The sequence below is a fragment of the Polypterus senegalus genome, chromosome 13 (genome assembly GCF_016835505.1).
Source record: "Polypterus senegalus isolate Bchr_013 chromosome 13, ASM1683550v1, whole genome shotgun sequence".
NCBI lineage: Eukaryota > Metazoa > Chordata > Cladistia > Polypteriformes > Polypteridae > Polypterus > Polypterus senegalus.
This window is the reverse complement of record NC_053166.1, coordinates 10,582,525-10,599,262: the sequence shown is the minus strand read 5'-3', so window position 1 is coordinate 10,599,262 and position 16,738 is coordinate 10,582,525. Positions and strand designations below refer to the sequence as shown.

General features: G+C 42.4%; 1 protein-coding gene across 1 annotated transcript in view; it reads right to left on the bottom strand.

Annotated features, from left to right (window-relative positions):
- Nucleotides 1–233: 233 nt before the first annotated feature.
- The window catches only part of LOC120542905 (A disintegrin and metalloproteinase with thrombospondin motifs 2-like), a 544,393-nt gene continuing 527,888 nt past the window's right edge, over nucleotides 234–16,738 (bottom strand). Inside the window, exon 22 of the mRNA XM_039775628.1 lies at nucleotides 234–870. Coding sequence (XP_039631562.1) covers nucleotides 413–870 — 458 coding nt within the window. The 3' untranslated portion in view covers nucleotides 234–412. The remainder of the gene's footprint in view (nucleotides 871–16,738) is intronic.

The window sequence follows — 16,738 nt, the reverse complement described above, 5'->3', positions numbered from 1 at the left end:
ATGGAGGTGGAAACTGAAACCAGCCACTTTAGCAGTGCTAAAGGAAATCGCTTACAACTCCCAGCAGCCATTGCAGTATTATGCTATTGATTCAGAGGGTGCAGGGGCTGCTGGGAGTTGTAGGCGATTTTATGCAGCACCGCTACAAAGTGTACAGAAATAAAACCCTTTAGAGGACATCCACATTTGCCGTAACCCGACACGCTTCATTCAGTTAAACAAGAGGCACTCCATCACTGCATAAAGTGACATTTTAATTTCAAAAATTTGTGCAAATACGTGTCGCTTACTGGTGTTAGGGCCCGTGGTCTCCAGTATCAGACTTAGCACCGTGTCAATTACAATATGTGATAAAACGATTCAATCTCTATAAGAGAAATGCCAAGTGTGCTCTGCCATCGCTGATCTTTCTTTAGGTTTTCACCTTCAGAAGTCCATCTTTCTGCTTTTCAGCAATCAGCTGCTGGATTCGTTGGTTCCTCGTTTTTTCATAATACTGCCTTTTCCGGGGGATGATGTTGGGCTGGGGTGTATCGCCGTCCACCCCGTGGATTTTGTAGGGAACATCGATTGCATTGTTCTCTCGGATGTCATCATTATGACTGCTGGCCCCTGTGGTCGTGTCCAAGGCCGGGGTGGGCCACGTTCCGGGAGCCTCGGTAGGAGGGCTCAGCAGTAGTGGGATGATCGAGATTGGTGGAAAGCTGGTGTTTGTTAGCGTGTCGTTGGTTTGATTCATGGAGGAGAAAACACTGGGGTGGATTTCACTGCAAGACTTGCAGCACAATTGCATGTAGCCAGGGATGGAGCAGTAGCGGCTCAGCACCTCCATGCGACAGAACACCGATTTGTCTCCTTGGCAGCGCTGTCCTGAAAGATAAAAAGCAACAGACAATTTACAATGTCAGACAAACTACAGAAAACGGCACAGCTACTCTCCTTCTTGTAAGTCGTGTAAATGTGCCTTTGGAGGATGTAAGGCTGACTACATTCCCATCCGTCTGTTCATCTTTGAAGGGTTTCTCTGTGGCATCTCTTTGACCACACTAATGGAAAAGTCCATGAGATAGACTATTTCCTTATCCAGAATCCATTCTGGCCTCATCCTAGTTGCCGTCAGGAATGGTTTGACAACCTGACAGCCCTTCGGTATGTTACCACTCCATCTTGAGAGTCTCCACGGAATGGATGGCCCACGTGAACACTTTTGGGTTTCTTCATAGCTGCCCTTATGCACCGCTCTCTTTTGACGTGCGGTTTTGCAGATGTTACGGTAAATGTGGTTGGGCTGTTAGCCATCTGTTTATTTTGATTAACTTAAATTAATTGGTTCACATGGAAGGCAAGGCCTATCCCAGTAGTCCATTAGAAGGAGGACTCACACACACAAGGCCAGTTTAGAACCTCCAATTCAGCTAAACTGCATAACTACTTTAGTAGAAAATCTTTAGTTTTTCTTCTTTCGGCTGCTCCCGTTAGGGGTCGCCACAGCGGATCATCTTCTTCCATATCTTCCTGTCCTCATCATCTTGCTCTGTCACACCCATCACCTGCATGTCCTTTCTCACCACATCCATAAATCTTCTTTTAGGCCTCCCTCTTCTCCTCTTCCCTGGCAGCTCTATCCTTAGCACCCTTCTCTCGTTATACCCCTCATCTCTCCTCTACACATGTCCAAACCAACGAAATCTCGCCTCTCTGACTTTGTCTCCCGACCATCCAACTTGAGCTGACCCTCTAATGTCCTCATTTCTAATCCTGTCCATCCTCGTCACACCCAATGCAGATCTTAGCATCTTTAACTCTGCCACCTCCAGCTGTGTCTCCTGTGCCACCGTCTCCAGCCCATATAACATAGCTGGTCTCACCACCGTCCTGTAGACCTTCACTCTCACTCTTGCTGATACCCGTCTGTCACAAATCACTCCTGACACTCTTCTCCACCCACTCCACTCTGCCTGCACTCTCTTCTTCACTTCTCTTCCACAATCCCCATTACTCTGTGCTGTTGATCCCACGTATTTAAACTCCTCCACCTTCGCCAACTCTACTCCGTCATCCTCACCTCATCCTCTGACCTTCTTCTCTTTCACACACAGGTAATTCTCTCATTCCTATCCTCTCCTCTCATATCTCCACCTCGACCTGCTCCCTACTCTTGCAACAGATCACAATGTCTTCAGTTGTTCAGACTTATATGCAGTTTTTCTAATACTTGCCAGTGCTGGTGGGTCATCCATTGAATTTTCTGAAACAGCTTATGTCAAACACGGGTCACATGGAGTATATTCTTTCCTAGTAGCATCAGGCTCAAGGTAAGTCATTGCATTGTTGACTCGTATACAGCAGGCCAGTTTCAAATCTCCAGTTCTGCTAACCTGCATGTCCACTTTCATACCGGTGGTTACTCTCACGGGTCACGCTTAATGTTCTTGCTGGTAACACGTCTTCGATCCTCATACCACAACATTTTGACGTTCATCAGACTGGACTGAACATTTGGGTTTCTTCATAGCTGGCCTGCCGTGTGTAGATCTGCGGATGTTATGATAAATGTGGTTGGATTTTTATAGATCTGTTTATCTTGATTAACCTGCTGATTCCTAAATGGGTCACATGGATGGTAAGGCCTATCCTGGTAGTCTATTAGGAGGAGGACTCACCTTAACACAAGGCCAGTTTAGAATCTCCAGTTCACCTACTCCTTCATAATTACTTTCAAATTTTCAGTTGATCACTCTTTTATATATATATATATATATATTGTGGAGGATTGCCGGCTTTTGGTTCTGGTCCTCACCCCCAGGCCTCCAGGAGGAGCTCTCCCGACAGCAGGATCGTGCCCTGAGGTCCAGAAGGGCCTTATGGACTTTGTAGTGTGTTGGCTCTTTTGTGCCTTATGACCCGGGAGTACATCACGGTCACGTGACGGGAAGGAACAACGTGCTCCCGGGGTGAAGAAAAGGAATAAGGAACTGTGGTCTGATTGGACAGGAACGCCTCTGGGTCAGCGGCTATAAAGGGACTAGAAGCCAGTCCAGACACTGAGCTGAGCTGGGAGGAAGGGTGGCTAAGTGTCTGGGAGCTGGAGGATTGGTTAAGATAGTTGATAATTTATGAGTAGTGTGGAAGGTGCTTGGTGCACATTTGTGTTAAAAAATAAAGAGTCTGGGACTTTTATCCTGTGTCTTGCGTGGAGCACTAGCGCCCCCTACTGCCACAATATATATATATATATATATATATATAGTGTCAGGGATGCAAGGGGCCATGACTTGGCCGGGATGCCATGAGGGACCGGATGTGGGTCTGCGCCCACCCTGGATCACGTGGGGGTTGCCTTACTGGTTGCTCTGGGGGACCACGGGCCCCTACAGGGTGGAGCTTCCATGCCCTGTACCCGTGGCCCGCAGAGCAACCAGGAAGGCGACCCCCACGTGATCCAGGGTGGGCGCATGACCCACATCCGTCCCTCATGGCGCCCGCCGGGTCATGGCCCCTGACATCCCTGACAATATATATATATATATATATATATATATATATATATATATATATATATACTGTATATATTTTATTCTTGCCAGTGCTGGTGGGTGGCCCACATGAGTACTTTTAGGTTTCTTCATAGCTGGCCTCATACACCCTTGTCTGTTGTGGATGAACAGATGTTATGGTAAACGTGATTGGATTTTTATAGATCTGTTCATCTTGATTAACCTGCTGATTCCTAAATGGGTCACATGGAGGGTACGGCCATGGTCAGTAGTCCATTACGAGAAGGACTCACCTCAACACAAGGCCAGTTTAGAATCTCCATTTCACCTACTCCTTCATAATTACTTTCACATTTTCAGTTGCTCACTCTTATATATACAGGGTGTCCACAAAGTTTCTTTACAATTTCAAAAAATGACTCAAAAGGCAACTGATGAGATATGTTAATTAAATTTGTCCGATGTAATCAGTCGTTATCAAAGTTTGTAATCACATTGCATTTGGGTATTTCTGGTACCGCTGGCACCCTGCCCGGGGTTTGTTTCCTGCTTTGTGCCCTGTGTTGGCTGGGATTGGCTCCAGCAGACCTCCAAGACCCTGTAGTTAGGATATAGCGGGTTGGATAATGGATGGATGGATGGATATTTCTGGTACCCTGTTGATGAAAGAGAGGCCATTGAATAAACCCCTAAAAAATGGCTACTCCTCAAGAAAAGGCGCAATGTGTATCGTGGTTTATTGAAACAAAATTGGATACGCAGACTCGGTGAAAGTACAGTACCAAGTATGGGAAACATCCACCGTCATGTCCGTCAATTCATGCATGGCACAAGAAATTTATGGAGACTGGGACAGTGTTGGATAAAGAAAGGAGTGGACGACAAAGAATATCGGAGGAAAACATCAATCATGTAAGCCAATCCTTTGCTCGTTCTCCTGCAAAATCCATCCAGTTACAGCTACCACGTTCAAGAGTGCACAAGGTCCTACACAAGAACTTGCGGTTGTACGCTTATAAAGTGCAACTCTCACAGGCACTCGAGCCAAATGATAAACCAAGACAAAAAAGAGTTTTGCAGTTAACGTGCTGGAACGAATGTCTGAGGATGCAACGTTCCTCTCCCGAGTTTGTTTTAGTGATGAGACAACCTTCCATGTTTCAGGGAAACTGAACAACACATAATGTGAGAATCTGGGGCTCAGAAAACCCCCCTGTGATATCGTGTATCGAACAAAGATACAGGACATTAATGACCTGAAGATGCCATTGCCAGCATTGATGACGCTATGCTGCAGAGGACATGGTAAGAAATCGAGCACCGTCTTGATGGGCTTCATGCAACTAATGGGGTGTAAATAAATGAGGCAAAAAAAAAGCTTCAATAGCTTCTCCTCATTTTGTAATAATTTCTACAGATTTGTCTATCCATTTGTTGTTTTAATAAAATTTTGAAATTGTTGCCTCGCAGTTAGGAGACTCGGGTTCGCTTCCCGGGTCCTCCCTGTGTGGAGTTTGCATGTTCTCCCGTGTCTCCCGTGTGTGGTTTCCTCCCACAGTCCAAAGACATGCAGGTTGGGTGCATTGGCGATCCTAAATTGTCCCTGGTGTGTGCTTGGTGTGTGTGTGTGTGTTTCACTCATTTATGTGAGGTAGAATGCCCAGAGGGGACTGGGTGGTCTCGTGGCCTGGAACCCCTGCAGATTTTTTTTTTTTCTCCGGCCGTCTGGAGTTTTTTTTTTCTGTTTTTTCTGTCCACCCTGGCCATCGGACCTTACTCCTTCTATGTTAACTAATGTTGTCTTATTTTAAGTTCTTATTTTGTCTTTTATTTTTCTTTTCTTCATTATGTAAAGCACTTTGAGCTACTTTTTGCATGAAAATGTGGTATAGAAATAAATGTTATTGTTGTGTGTGCCCTGCGGTGGACTGGCACCCTGCCTGAGGTTTGTTTCCTGCCTTGCGCCCTGTGTTGGCTGGGATTGGCTCTAGCAGACCCCCGTGACCCTGTAGTTAGGATATAGCGGGTTGGATAATGGATGGATGGATTTTGAAATTATAAAGAGACTTTGTGGACACCCTGTATATATTTTTTAATTCTTGCCAGTGCGGTGGGTGGCACTTTTAGGTTTCTTCATAGTTGGCCTCATCCGCCTCTTTCTTTTGACAATCATGGTTGGATTTTTATAAATCCGTCTATTTGGGTGAACCTGCTTATTTCTAAGTGGGTCACAAGGGAGGCAGGGCCCATCTCAGCAGGGTGGGCTCACATGCAGCGGACCAGTTCAGATTTTCCAGTCGGCCTAAACCTTCAGACTGGCATGTAACTTTTTTGCGTTTTTGCTGGCAACAGTTAAGTTGCTGCATTTCAAAATCCCAAAGAGTGGACGGCCTATCTGGGATTTCTTCATAGCTGGCCTTATACACCCCGGTCTTTAGCTGATGAATGCTGCAGATGTCATAGCAAACAAAGTTGGATTTTCCTCCATCAAATTTTCTGAAAACTTCTTATGTCAAAAAGGGATTTCATGGAGTAATTATTTCCCAGCAGCATCAGGCTTAAGGTAAGTCCATCGTAGTGTTGACTCGTATACCAGCAGGCCAGTTTCAAATCTCCAGTTGTCCTAACCTGCATGTCCAATTCTACACTAGTAACTCTTAATGTTCTTGCTGGTAACACGCTCTTGATCCTTACTCCGCTGCATTTCAGTATTCAGCACAGCACATGGCACTTTCAAGCTCATTTGGGTTCCTTCATAGATGGCCTTTTACACCCACCATGTTTTTGGCTGGTCAATGTTGCAGATGTTGCAGCAAACATGGATGGACTTTCAGCCATCTGTTTATTTTCATGAGCCTGTTTATTCAACGATAGCAGCCATCTCTGGACAGGACTCAGGTCTGTCACAAAGTGGAGTTGGATACACCAGGCCTGTTTAGAACCTCGTATTCACCTAACCTGCGCATCTGTTTCCAAACTAGCAGTTTCTCACTCACGTATGAGACGTGTGGTCTACTTCCCGGTGAGCCATCTCTCACCCTCGTCCCCGCTGCATTTCAACATTCAGCACAGCACATGGCACTTTCAAGCTCATTTGGGTTCCTTCATAGATGGCCTTGTACACCCCACTGCGTTTAGGTGAGAAGTTCTGCAGACGTTGCAGCCAATGTGATTAGACTTTTAGCCTTTAGGTGGTCATTTTGGTGAATCCACTTATTTCAAAACAGACGCCACCTCTGGTTGGGACACAAATCTTATCTCAAGGTGGACTCGCGTACCCCTGGCCAGTCGACAATCAATTATTTACCTAACCTGCATGTCCACGTTCAAATTGGCGGTTCCACTCATAGGTAACACTGAATGTTCTTGTTGGTAATGCATCCTTGATCCTTACACCACTCCATTTTGACGTTCATCAGACTGGACTGAACATTTGGGTTTCTTCATAGCTGGCCTGCTGTGTGTAGATCTGCGGATGTTATGGTAAATGCGGTTGGGTTTTTATAGATCTCTTTATCTTGATTAACCTGCTGATTCCTAAATGGGTCACAGACTGGTCTGAAGTTTTGGTTTTCTTCATAGTTGGCCTTTTACACCCACCAAGTCTTTGGCTGGTCAATGCTGCAGATGTTGCAGCAAACATGGATGAACTTTCAGCCATCTGTTTATTTTCATGAGCCTGTTTATTCAACGATAGCAGCCATCTCTGGACAGGACTCAGGTCTGTCACAAAGTGGAGTTGGATACACCAGGCCCGTTTAGAACCTCATATTCACCTAACCTGCACATCTGTTTCCAAACTAGCAGTTTCTCACTCACGTATGAGACGTGTGGTCTACTTGCCGGTGAGCCATCTCTCACCCTCGTCCCCGCTGCATTTCAACATTCAGCACAGCACATGGCACTTTCAAGCTCATTTGGGTTCCTTCATAGATGGCCTTGTACACCCCACTGCGTTTAGGTGAGAAGTTCTGCAGACGTTGCAGCCAACGTGATTAGACTTTTAGCCTTTAGGTGGTCATTTTGTTTGAATCCACTTATTTCAAAACAGACGCCACCTCTGGTTGGGACACAAATCTTATCTCAAGGTGGACTCGCGTACCCCTGGCCAGTCGACAATCAAATCTTCTACAGTTACAGACTGGCAAATGCGCAGTCTCCTCTAACTTTTGATGTTCTCATGCTGAACCCTATACCACTGCATTTGGAGTTTCCAGAGGGGGCAGCCAAGATGAGCAATTGGTGGGCTTCTTCCCAGCTGGCTTTAGCTTCAGAAGTTCTGGCACACATGGTTGGATTTTCAGTCATGTAGCTATGTTGGTAAAGCTGCTTATTCCAAAGCAATAGCCTGCTCTGAGCAGGACTCAAGACCATCACAGGGTGAACGTGTAACCATCAGGCCACGTTAATCATTCATTATGAACCTAAACAGCATTTCTAATCAGTGGTTGCTCCTCTCCTTGATAGCTTTTGGTGTCCTTGCTGGTGACCTATCGGTGGCCCTCACACCACTGCATGTTGCGATCATCATGAGGCCATTAGGGTTTCTTCATAGCTGGCCTTACATACTCCTGCAAATGTTGTGTCAGACATTGGTGGATTTTCACCCATACATGTATTTGTTTGGAACATGAAAGGGGGTTTTATTCAAGGTTATAGGAGAGCAGGTGTCCTGATTCAGGTGAAAAACTTCATACTTTGTTTTGTTATTTTACTCCATGGTGTGCAAGTAACTGTGGTGAGGTGGTAGAGCGGGGTCATCACTGCACACTGGAGGGCATCAGGGGCGTTTGGCTGTCTGTCCCACTCTGTGCTGTCACAGGCGACTGACTCACAGCACACAAACGTGCTACAAACGTGATAAACGTGTTATTAAAAACAGCAGAGCAGTTAGTTAGCAGCAGAGTATCATTCTGGAAAGAGTACAGAAGGTTAATAGAGCGCCATGCATTGGCAGAAAGAGCAGCGTCTTCAAATTTGTGTGATTGAAAACTCTCAGACGTGCAGACGTTCATATGAACTCCGCCGCACACACAACACCTGACATTTAAGAGCTCACTTGAGAAGTGATACGGCGCCACCTTCTGGATCAAAAGCAAAAAGACGGAGCAAATCTCTAAAAGCTCCACAGATTCTGGGCTGTGCTGGAGGCTCCTGGAGACCTGAGGTTTTGGTCTTCCTCTCCTCCACTGGCCCTCTGTCTGCAGCGTCGTTTTACCAAAGTAAATGTCAGACGTTTAAAAAGTGCCGATAGTTTAGTGCTCTAGGATATTTCATTCCATCATTGATTGCATTCATTTATTTTATTTTTTATTGTTTTCATCTGTTTGTTGATTTGTCATATTTATTTGTTTTCTTTATAATGGTAAGTTTCTTTAAATCTTATAAAGCCACTTCAAGGCACACTTGTTTGATAAACATGTACTATACAGTAGAAATAAAAGTTATTGTTCACTTTTTATGTCTTGTATCATGCTTTTCATGGCTACCTATCAGTCTATGATGTGATACATGCAATATAGTAGTAGTGATAATAATAATAATAATAATAATAATAATAATAATAATAATAATAATAATAATACTTTACATTTAAATAGCACTTTCCACAGAGGGAGGACCCAGGAGGCGAAAGCAACAATCTCCTCAGTGCAAAGCAGCAGCACAAGCAGGGCGCCACATACACCTCTCCAGGATATAGCGCCTTTAATATGAATCTATCTATTGGTTCATGAAATAGAGCTTGAAATCCCTCTGTCTTTCAATTATGTACAGTCATTCATATTTACTCATCTATTTATGATTTAGTCATTTTAAAATTGTATAGTGTTTATACATATATATACATATATTAATTAAAGTTTCAAATTGAAAATTAAATTTAAATTTAAAATTAAAGTTGGACAGTTTAACATCTGTGGCAGAGCGACGGGTACTAAGCAAACTCCTGTCAATCGTGAAGAATCCACTGCATCCACTTAACAGGATCATCTCCAGGCAGAGGAGCAGCTTCAGTGACAGACTGACTGAGGAGACCCCACACTATGCGACTCTTCAATTCCACCCGGGGGACTAAATGCTAACATTACTCAAAGTTATTGTCTGCTTTTACATGCATTTTTATTACTATTTAATTTAATATTGTTTTTTGTATCAGTATACTGCTGCTGGATTATGTGAATTTCCCCTTGGGATTAATAAAGTATCTATCTATCTATCTATCTATCTATCTATCTATCTATCTATCTATCTATCTATCTATCTATCATTAATTCGTTTTAAAAAGATTTTTAGTATTTTAACTTTAAATTCAGACTCTTCCCAGAATGTTCTATTAGGTTATGTGGTGTGATTTCAGTCCTGTTCTTACATTTGTTACTTTTATTTAAATGGCTGATGCCTTTTGCTTTTTTCTGTGCCATTCTTTTCCTGATTACTTTAATTGTTGTGGAGAGGCCTCTGTCGCTACTTATTTTCCTTAGTGACTCTGGAGAATTTTAAAGATGTTCAGTATTTTAAATACAGCTATAAGGAATTTCAATTGCTGTTCTGTAAATGACCCTGATTATCAGATTTCGTTTCTGGAGTCGTGTTCTGCTGGTGGCGCCTCCTTTCCTTTTGTATTGCGAGTGCCTGAAGGTGACTGACAGCTCCGCAGCAGGGATGTTCTGTGCCACTTGTGTGTCTTAGCCACTAGATGGCGGCAGAGCCTCATTTGTGTTAAGATTCTTTGAATTATTAAGCACCTTTTTCTTAAAGTGCCAAGAGAGAGACTTTGCTGTGAAAGGCACAATATAAAATAACATGTACATAATCATTTCTTTTTGTACAGACATAATAATTATATTTTAATTCTAATACAGTGTCAGTTCATTTTGGTCAGAATTTCACTGCCTCCTCTATAGGTTACAGTAAGGTTCAGCTTTGTGTCTGCCAGTTGACACAATTATCACACTAAAAACTGAATTTCAAATGTTCAGGCAAAGGCACATGGCGTCAAATGCTGGCAGCCGCCCTCGCCAAAAGAAATCCTCCGCCAGAGGTGTGCTGTGTATTGGTGATGACTCGGATTCTGTACTGTCACATGAGGATTATGAGCCGTGAGAGGAAAGTGACAATGAGATAAACTGTTTTGTTATGTTTTCTTTCACAATCTATGTAATCAAAAAGAGTTTGATGATCCAAAATAAAAAAAATGAAAAATAAAAATGAAGCCCCCAAAGAGTTACATTTCTAATCTTTGTGTTTATATTGTCACACATGTGAAACGCTGGTCTGAATGTATTTCACCCTGACTCGAGGGGTGGCGCTGTTGCCTAATGCTTCTCGTCCTTTCTCTCCTGCAGATCAGATGACCAGCATTCCCAATGATGTCACGGCCCCTTGGCCCCGCCCTTTTCCAGTCGAGCAGCTTCTTAAGGGGTGTGGCCGCCATCTTTGAGTAGGTCGTGATTTGAGTGCTGTCTGAATTAAGACCTTGCATTCGCCTCATTACTTTATAGCCTTTTTTCCCCATTAAATTATTCGGCGTTCGTCTCCACGGTGCCCCAAATTGTTATCTTGTTTTTGCAATATCTAGAGTGACGGACCTGGCATAGGAGAGGCTGACAGAATTCTTTTCCTACAGGGTCATCAGGCTGAGGGGGAACAGTGAGGTTGAAGTAAGACATCATTGTTCGGTAAGTGGCATATGACCAAAGGGTGTATCAGCCTTCATGGCTCCATTGCCATTGTAGACCAGACTACATTGTACGGCACTAAGAAGAGACGATTGGCAGGTCGTGGTGCTCAGTGAACAGCAGAACTCGATCATTAGCACCTTTAACTAAACCACAGATTGTCTTGTTTTGGCCCTGTGTTTCTCCTCGGTATGCTCAGCTGGCCATCTTACAGCGGTGGGCCCGGCGATGAACGTCTAGGCCTCTTCCTCATTGACGGCATGTGGCTTCACATTCCAGAGGGACAGAGCACAAGGAAATAAAGCCTATGCTTGAGTAACGTTCCTAAAAGAATGTCAGTGCTGTTGTTATCGAGCTTATGAACGGGCCCTGAAGTCTGGGGAAAGGGTACAGAAAGTAATGACGACGAGAGGGAATTGTTAGTAGAATCGTTTGAGGGTCAATCAAAAAGTAAAGGCAATTTGAAATTTAGGTGGCAACCGCAACAGATAGAAGCTGATGTCATACAACACGCTTGAGATGGCGCAGCAGCACTCTGCTGCCAGTCTAGTGGAAGTCAAGGTCCAACAAACATGGATGTTCTGCTGCGGGACTGCACCATGGTTGAATAGCGCACCAAGGGGGTGTGAAACCTGTTGAGATTCACCGATGGATGTCGGCTAAGTACGGAAGTGAGAGCAGCAGGACTCAACAAAAAGTTTATGAATGGGTAGAAAGGTTTAAAGGAGCAAGAACCAGTAAAACCGAAAAAGCTTGACCTGGCCGACCGTCAACATCACACACACAAGCCCACATCCACATGGCGAAGAGAAGACCGACGGATTACATTGTCCGCTGTCGCTGCCCATTTGGATATCGGCTATGGATCTGCACGTGGTGTGGCATATGATGACTTAGGGATACCATTGAGTTTGCCCAAGATGGGTACCTAAACGGTTTACTGATCTGCAGAAGTAACAGCGCGTGGAAGTTTTGACCGAATTCCTGAAATGTTATGAAGAACATCTGAGTGTTTTGGAGTAGATTGCCATCAGAGATGAGATTTGGGTACTTCACTGTGAGCCGGAAAGCAAGAGACAAAGTATGCAGTGGAAGCACCCACCCTGAAGAAAGTCCAACGACAGCCCGTCCACCAAGAACATCACGATGATCTTCTTTGAGGACACGTAGGGTCCTATTCTGGTGCATTTTCAGGAACACGGACAATCAGTGACCAACGTAACATACTGCTCTATGCTTAAATGGAAAGAGCAGCAACATTGTCAAAAACGCACTTGCTGTTCGGTAAAATCGCACGTCCCGAATTAGCAGCTGTGATGGTGGAGGCAATGCAACAGCTGCGATTTGAACGTCTTCCACATCCCCCTTAAAGCTCTGACCATCACACCTTTGGTCCACTTAGAAGAGGCTCTACACAGTGACGGGTTCCCCTCTGATGAGGAGGTTTGACACTAGACTTACCAGAGTCTACGAAAAAACTCGTAGAACCAGCCCACCTTAAAACCGTTCGCAGCTCGGACATAAAATTTATAAATTGGTATGCACTGTCAGTTAATGAGATTGTTATATTTTCGTGTGGGATGCCCTTTTTAAAATATTTTTTAACAATTGAGACTCCAATTAACATGAACAATAAAAAAATAAATTTTATGTCCATTTGAGGTTAAAAAGAAAAAAGAAAGTAACAGTTACTCCCCAACGAGGGATTGAACTCGGGTCTCTGAAGCACAGTAAGCCTGCTACTTTCTGAGGCAGCAAACCTTACCACTAAACTACGGAAGCTGTTGTATTGTTCTTGACCCTTTTGTGAAAGTGTTTATTTGATGTTTGGACTTCATGCTTCACACATTCTATAGTTTATGCCTACATTTTGTAATATTTATTACTAAAATATGAAAAAGTTTCTGGTTTAACAATGTGTTTACACAGATTACCGTAGAAATGGAACACACATGAAATGCGTGTGTTCCAAATAACGAGCTATTATTTCCACTCTAAAATGCCAGCACTTCACTCCCAAATAATCAATCAAGGCATGAGCTCGGAGAAGTTCGTGCAAGTTCTTAGTCGGTGGAGGGATGGAGTAGCCAGCTGCTTGCAGATTGTCTTTATCGGCACATTTACAGGACAAAAGACGCTGGCGGAGAGGTGCGAACGGTTTTAAGGTGGGCCGGATCTACGAGTTTTTTCGTAGACTCTGGTAATTCTAGTATTAAGGAAGTGGTGCAGACCTGGACTTGGGAAAAGCTGAAAAGCTTCATTTCCCAAGGAATGAACAAGTTGGTGGAACAATACAAGAAGTGCATCGACCTGTGGGGTGACAATGTGGAGAAGTGATAAAACTGTTAAGTTTATCAGCTAACAGTCACCGGTATTAAGTAAGTTGCCTTTACTTTTTAATTCTCCCTCGTATATAAAGCATACTTGTCTCTCTGTAACTCATTTCTTAATAATGTAGTGTCACACATGTGTGCTTAGGGGACATCTTCAGGGCTTTACAAAAAACGTTACCACCCAGAACAGACAAGGGGGTGCTCTTGCTTGTCCCATCTTACCCTTTACCCGCAGTCCCGAGGCTTGAAGAGTGGGCAACTTGTGCCCCTATAAAGGAGGACTGGTAAGCCCAACTCTTCTTACGTGTAATGTTTCGTTTTCTTACCTCACAGTTGATAACCCAATAAGAGCTGAGGTTGTCCGTGTTATTCATTCTGCACCCATCTTTTCCTAATAATCAAATTAATTCACAGTCAACAAAGTGTACAAAGTGCCTAGTTGGAGGTTGGACAATAGTCGAAAAGAGCAAGCTCCACATAATACGTATTGCGAGAGATCTCATATCAGACCTGGGTGACACCCATGAAAGCAGAATTTCTAATGTGTGTTTGGAGAGGTTGTTGCTTTACATAATATTTACATTTTTCTTTAGCTTGTGCAGAGAAGCATTTCATTACAATTTGCACTCATTCTGTAATGCTATATGACAAATAAAAGTTCATTTGATCTGATATCTCCACGACACTTCGTCAAACTCTGCCAATGTTATGTATCAGTAGGGATGGAGTTTGCTTTTCTGCAAATTTGATGAAATTGTGGAAATGATCATTATCTGTACCGACTTCTGACAAAGTTCTGCATCAGTAGTCATGAGCAAACACTGTGGAGTTCGGCAAAATCGTGGAAATACTCAGTAAATTCATCAAACTCTGTCAATGTTATACAGTATATCAGTAGTGATGAGGAAAAACTATGGCATTCACTTTGGTGTGAGTTCAGCAAAATCGTGGAAATGTCTAATTTTGTCAAATTTTGTCAATGTTATATATCAGTAGTGATGAGCAAACACTGTGGAGTTCGGCGAAATCGTGCAAATGTTCAGTAACTTTGCTAAACTCTGTCAATGTTATGCATTAGTAGTGATGAGCAAACAATGTGGAGATCTGTGAAATTGTGCAAATTTTTGTGAACTTTACCAAACTCAGCAAAATGCGTTAAGGTCAATGAAGAAGGAGGAGCTAAACTAGTTTTGAGTTGATTATAATGGTGCAGTGATAGTGGATTCTGGTGGATAACCTAATCCCATATAATTTATATAATATAATGGTGGCCCTGTCCAGGGTTTGTTCGTGCCTTGTGCCCAAGGTTTTGGTAGACTTGTCAAACTCTGTCAAAGTTACGCATCAGTAGTGATAAGCAAACACTATGGAGTTCGCTTTTTATATGAATTTGGCAACATCATGCAAATGTTCGTTAACTTTGTTGAATGCTGTCAATGTTATCTATCAGTAATGATGAGCAAACACTATGGACTTCGGTAAAATCTTGGAAAAGTTTGTTAACTTTGTCAAATTCTGTCAATATTATGTATCAGTAGTAATGAGCAAACAATGCACAGTTCGGCGAAATTGTGGCAATGTTTGTTATCTTCGTCAAATTTTGTCAATGTTATAAATTAATAGTGATGAGCAAACACTATGGACTTCGGTGAAATCATGGAAAAGTTCGTTAACTTTGTCAAATTCTGTCAATATTATGTATCAGTAGTGATGAGCAAACAATGCGGAGTTTGACGAAATCGTGCAAATGTTTGTTATCTTCATCAAATTTTGACAAAGTTGTGAATCAGTAGTGATGAGCAAACAGTATGGAGTTCATTTTACTGTGAATTCAGCAAAATCGTGAAAATGTTTGTTAACTTTGTTGAACGCTGTCAATGCTATGCATCAGTAGTGATGAGCAAACATTGTGGATGTCGGTAAAATTGTGGAAATGTTTGTTATCTTTGTGATATTTTGTCAAAGTTATATATCAGTAGTGATGAGCAAAAATGCGGAGTTTGGCGAAATTGTGGCAATTTTTGTTATCTTCGTCAAATTTTGTCAATGTTATAAATTAGTAGTGATGAGCAAACACTATGGACTTTGGTGAAATCATGGAAATGTTCGTTAACTTTGTCAAATTCTGTCAATATTATGTATCAGTAGTAATGAGCAAACAATGCACAGTTTGGCGAAATTGTGGCAATGTTTGTAATCTTCATTAAATTTTGTCAAAGTTGTGAATCAGTAGTGATGAGTAACACTATGGAATACACTTTACTGTGAATTCATCAAAATCGTGCAAATGTTTGTTAACTTTGTTGAATGCTGTCAATATTATGCATCAGTAATGATGAGCAAACACTGTGGACTTCGGTAAGATTGTGAAAATGTTTGTTATCTTCGTCATATTTTGTCAAAGTTATATATCAGTAGTGATGAACAAACACTGTGGAGTTTGGCGAAATCGTGGAAATACTCAATAAATTCATCAAACTCTGTCAATGTTATACAGTATATAAGTAGTGATGTGGAAAAACTAGGGGGTCCACTTTGGTGTGAGTTCAGCGAAATCGTGGAAATGTCTAACTTTGTCAAATTTTTTCAATGTTATAAATTAGTAGTGATGAGCAAACATTGTGGACGTCAGTAAAATTGTGGAAATGTTTGTTATTTTTGTGATATTTTGTCAAAGTTATATATCAGAAGTGATGAACAAACAACGTGGAGTTCGGCAAAATCGTGCAAATGTTTGCAAACTTTGTCGAACTCTGTCAATATTATGCATCAGTAGTAATAAGCAAACACTGTGGATATTGGTAAAATTGTGGAAATGTTTGTTATCTTTGTGATATTTTGTCAAAGTTATATATCAGTAGTAATGAGCAAACAATTCGGAGTTCGGCGAAATTGTGGAAATACTCAGTAAATTCATCAAACTCTGTCAATGTTATACAGTATATCAGTAGTGATGTGGAAAAACTAGGGAGTCCACTTTGGTGTGAGTTCAGCGAAATCGGGGAAATGTCTAACTTTGTCAAATTTTGTCAATGTTATAAATTAGTAGTGATGAGCAAACACTATGGGCTTTGGTGAAATCGTGCAAATGTTCGTTAACTTTGTTAAACTCTGTCAATATAATGCATCAGTAGTGATGAGCAAACGATGCGGAGTTCGGCGAAATCGTGGAAATATTTGTTAACCTTGCCAAACTCAGCAAAATATGTTAAAGTCACTGGAGAAGGAG